This window comes from Lipotes vexillifer, unplaced genomic scaffold (assembly GCF_000442215.2).
Source record: "Lipotes vexillifer unplaced genomic scaffold, Lipotes_vexillifer_v1.1 scaffold275, whole genome shotgun sequence".
Taxonomy (NCBI): domain Eukaryota; kingdom Metazoa; phylum Chordata; class Mammalia; order Artiodactyla; family Lipotidae; genus Lipotes; species Lipotes vexillifer.
Genome location: NW_006775816.1, coordinates 468,604 through 473,426, shown reverse-complemented (window position 1 = coordinate 473,426; position 4,823 = coordinate 468,604). Strand labels below are relative to the sequence as shown.

The window sequence follows — 4,823 nt, the reverse complement described above, 5'->3', positions numbered from 1 at the left end:
GGGGGGGGAGGCGGCAAGCCTCCACAAGAGGGCAGTGGCGGCGGTGGAGGAAGTGCTGCGTGGCCAGTTCCATTTTCTTTTGAAGAAGGCAAATAGGTACCAGGTGGCAAGGCACCAAACTATAGGGGAAAGAAAAAGAAGAAATATGACAAAGAACTCTCTATAAAACACGTTAAAGTACACCTTTCTCAAAAATAAGGTATTATTTTAAACCAAAAACAACTGAATTTCAGTAACTTCACGTGGTTTAACCTAAAAACAAAATTTCAAAGATTTTTTTCCCAATTTAAGAATATTATAGCTTTTGTTTTCATAAAAATGTATTTGTCAGAAATATTACTCCCAATTTTGAGGTAGTTATGGCCAACCAGGTGGAGATGTCCAGGAGGCAAATGGCAACATGGGCCTAAAAGATCTGAAAGTCAGCAGTCTCTACAGGACAGCTGAAGAAGCCGTGGGTGTAGGTATGTTCACCCAGAGTATGCAGCATGAGGAAAGGTTTATATACAGAATTCTACAGGACACCAGCATTTAAGTGGTAAGTAAAAAAAACTAAGATCCAGAAAAAGAGAGGTAAATAATATTGCCACATCGTCCCTTTGCCCTTGAGAAAAAAAATCTAAGATTCTTAGTAGGACCTTCAGAGCATGTCATGATCTGGTCCCTGTGACCACTAGGCACTTCTGTCCTTATGTTTCCATGGCATAATAACAATAGATGCATTTTTACTATCATAAAGGTGATCTGGGTTGATAAATAATTTTTTGTGATATGGTTATTTCCTGAAATTACTAACTTCAACTCTGAGCCATATAGCTATAGGAGTATTAATAAATCATTTAAAAGTTTTATGGCACAATTATGGAAAATAGATCATGTATAAAGGCTTGAAATCGATATCCAAGGTCAGCACAAAGAAAAAGTATTTAAGAGAAGTTGAGACCACAGTCAAAAAACATGCCTTATCAAAAACATTAAGTATAAAGAAGAATCACTTTAGTGTTATGCTGGGTTGCTGTGATCATGAATAGCACAGCCCTCTCAATGTTAAGGATGTATGTACATTATACTCACACTCAGTATACATTTATGGTTAACAATTAATGTCTTAAAACAAAGGTATGGTTGAATTTCTGCTCTAGATTTTGATGGGTGTGACAGACTTATCAGTGATGGGGCCAGACACTGTGACCACCTTGCCCCCCATTCTATCCCCAGCACCTAACAGTACTTGGCTGTTAAGTGACTGAAGGAATGAAGTCACAGATAATAAAACATATTTTATTCATAACCTTTATAATCAGCATAGCTTTGATCAAAGAGAAGTATATTAAGACAAATGCATAGATTTCATGAGAAATACAAACTTATCCAAAGGAAGTATTTGTCAGTTGTTATTCAAAAATGAATATTGTGGCCAGTGTCAAGTCTCTAATTACAGGCTTTCCTCTAATAGACATGAACAAAGGTCATCACTGTACACAATTTAAAACAACACAGGAGATTCCTTGATTTAATCTGCTTCAAAATGTAAATATGTTCCCATTTTATATAAAAGCACATGCAGCAATAACATATCCAAAGATGGTGAATATGTTTTCTATAAACTGAAATTTTCTAGAGTAGATTTACGAGTAATGCTTCAACTGGGAAAAATTAAAAAGAAAGAAAAGTCTAAATTTATAATAGCCCAGACCAGGAAAAACTTTTAATGAATATTTCAGCCATTGTCTATAACTCAACCTGAAATTAAAAAACACAAATGTTTCTTTAATATGAGAGACAAGGAGCCACATAAGAAAGGTGAAAACTTTCAATAAATTGGGGTACCTTCTCTTGCAGCACTAAAGAAAGATGATCAGTGAGAATTTTCTTGTAGATAGATTCTAATTTTTTTTTTCCCAAAACTGAACACTAACATATAGCTCTTAGGGTATCTTCAGACAGACTCTGCAACAAAACTATACACTAAAGTATAAAAGAAAACAAACTCTCAAAATAACATAAGAAATAGTATACCTAAGACTATTTCAACATAACCATAAATTAGGATGAAAGGAAAACAGCAAAACTATACTTATTGCTCATCATCTTATGTGTAAATCTACATGAAAAAATTTAGCTGTGAAAATTCTACTTCCTTACTTGCATCCATTTAAAACATGCAGATGATGTATTTCTTGCTACCTAAATGCTTAACGTGTAGAGAGCATATGTGAGTGTATTATCTGCTCCATAATCCAGATTTGCTCTATTTTTTGTCATGTTTTAAATCTGTTTACTTTTGGAAATTGAAAAATTATCAGAAAATGTTCTCATTCAGCTAGAGGTTATCATTCACTGCAAGGTACCCATAGGCTGAAGGTTTTCAAAAAATAAATAGCTTGAGCAATAATTTTCTGTAGTGGGATAAAGATCAGTGATGAATGACAAATCTAAGAATAAAAGACTTCCTTACCCTTAATGCTCAATTACCTAGCAAACACGAGACATCAGGTACAAAACCCAAATGAAACATAAGGAAGTAGATTAGTAAAAGTTTAGACGTTCTTAAAAATGCAAGCAGAAAAAAAGGGGCAAAATCATTTTAAAAATAAACACAGCGGAATAGAAATACATATAAACAATAATATGAAAACATACAAGGGAAATTAAAGTTTCAACATTTTGATGCTATGAAGATATGATATGACCTTTGTTCCCCTGGTGAGCTTTCAATACCCAAATTCACTCCAGGTAGATGGTATTTCACCTGTGATTTAAAAGCTTGTAACTCTGCTTGAAGCTCGTTAATCTTTGCCTCTTTTTTCTGCAATTGAGCCTGAGTTTCTTGGTGGTCGGTAAACTCTTTTTCAAACTGAAAAGGAAAAAAGAAAAAGAAACAAAAACACACAAGAAAGAGAGAAAGATGAAAATAAAAAGCACTATTCTTCATCTAGAAATTTGATTCTAATGATCTGTTGGTAGAACATAAACTTTTATGAAAGGAGTGGTAGATTTTTGCTAAGTCATCCACAGCTTTTCTCTAGGTCCCTCTAGGTCCCACCAAAATCATTCATTTGCAAAGGAGCAGACAAAGCCAGAAATGAAATCTGTGACCATCTCCTCTCAGCAGAACAAACTGGGCCCACAGTTATCCGGAACCCTGGCATTTTTCTTAAAAGTCCCTAAATATCATTGCAACTTTGTGTAATATAATAGAGAGCTAGGCATTGTACTGAATTCCCTGACCCCTACCTGCAAAAACTTATACTTGAAACTTGTCTGAAGTTTATCAACATGATTTAAAAGAATTCCACTTTAATATTTTGTTTATTAATAAATAACTCCACTTTGTAAATGCATCAATTACTTTCTTTTTTCTTACTACAACATCATGAGGTTTAAGGACCTGACGCAGGCTCTAACCTTCAACAACAGTTTAAGAGGATAAAGTCCATTTTATTTATCATTAATCTTTGGGAAATTAATGATAAATTAGTCTTTCAAAGTTCTTAGTGCAACACTTTGTGGGAGGAAGGCAAATAATAAAATTTGGTGAATCGAATGAGTTTTCTAATTGATACAGCCACTCATCACCAGTCACCATCCTGTATTCAAACAGCTTCACCTTGCCATCATCATGACTAAAAACCTCTCCTAGCAGAGGTGAATTCAAATAGAGTACTGTCTCATAATCAAGAACAAGTATTTGACTGCCTTTTAAAAATAAAAAAAATAATAATCATTTAAGAAAATACAAATATTTCACAAATGTAGCCTTGAGAGAGTTAGGGTTGGGCTCAGGGTTAGGATTAGGGGCTCCATACACTGATGGCTTCCAAGTCCCTATCACCAGCTCAGCTTCACATCTGCATTCCAAACTGTAAACCAGTCTATAAATATATTTCCAACTTAATGAACATTTTTCAAGACTAAGAAAGCATTCCAGTATTTTCAAAGCCAATATTATCTTCTTCTCTACAAACTTTTGATTTTTGAATACTGCTGTTCCATCTAAAAGACAGCACATATATCATGACTCCTTTGCTCTTAAACCTTTAGTGGCTTCATTATAAAAGACACACTCATTAACCTAATATCTAAGTATCCCCTGATATCTGGTCCCATACCATCATTTTCCTTTATTCAATAAATATCTAACAGCATGACTATTATGTGTTTCTCGGAGTAGCAGGGACTAGGGGTACAGAGTTTAAGAGAGTATGATCACTGTGTTTAGTAAGCACAGTGTCTGGTGGCAAAGTCAAAGCAAACTAACCACCCAAAATCTATGAAAATTACCAGCAATAAAGAGAGAAAGACTGGAGGCATGTGCATCATTCCTGGAGGAATGATGCTTGATCTCAGGTTTAAAGAACTTGAGTCATTAGCTGAGAAGTGTAGCTTGCATTTCAAATAGAGTGACTAGCACAGGGTGTACATGAATGACAAGTCATCCCCTGTAAGGGGCACAAAAGGAGGTATGAGAACAAACTGCACAGGATGAAGCTGGAGGCAGACAGGAGTGAAACTGTTGAAAGGAATTTCACAATAAACCAAGAAGCTTTTTTCTGTTTTGTAAAACCGTAGACAGCTATTAGAGTATTTATCATAAGAAAACAACAGAATCAAATTTGCACTTTGGAAAACCCAACCAGCAGCAGTGTGGACAATGGACTGAAAGATAAATACTAGAGGCATAGAAATGAGTGTAGAGCTACTGAAGTTATCCAAGCAAGAACTGAAGCCCTTCCTAAATGAAGGTAGAAAATAGGGTAACGGAAAGAAAAGAAAAAAAAAAAAAATATATATATATATATATATATATATATATATATATA

General features: G+C 34.6%; 1 protein-coding gene across 1 annotated transcript in view; it reads right to left on the bottom strand.

Annotated features, from left to right (window-relative positions):
* DIAPH3 (diaphanous related formin 3) overlaps nucleotides 1–4,823 on the bottom strand; it is a gene marked incomplete at its 3' end in the record, with an annotated part of 415,912 nt that overhangs the window by 209,528 nt on the left and 201,561 nt on the right. Inside the window, 2 exon segments of the mRNA XM_007450220.1 lie at nucleotides 1–119; nucleotides 2,753–2,857. The exon segment at nucleotides 1–119 is cut by the window's left edge and continues 1 nt beyond it. Coding sequence (XP_007450282.1) covers nucleotides 1–119; nucleotides 2,753–2,857 — 224 coding nt within the window.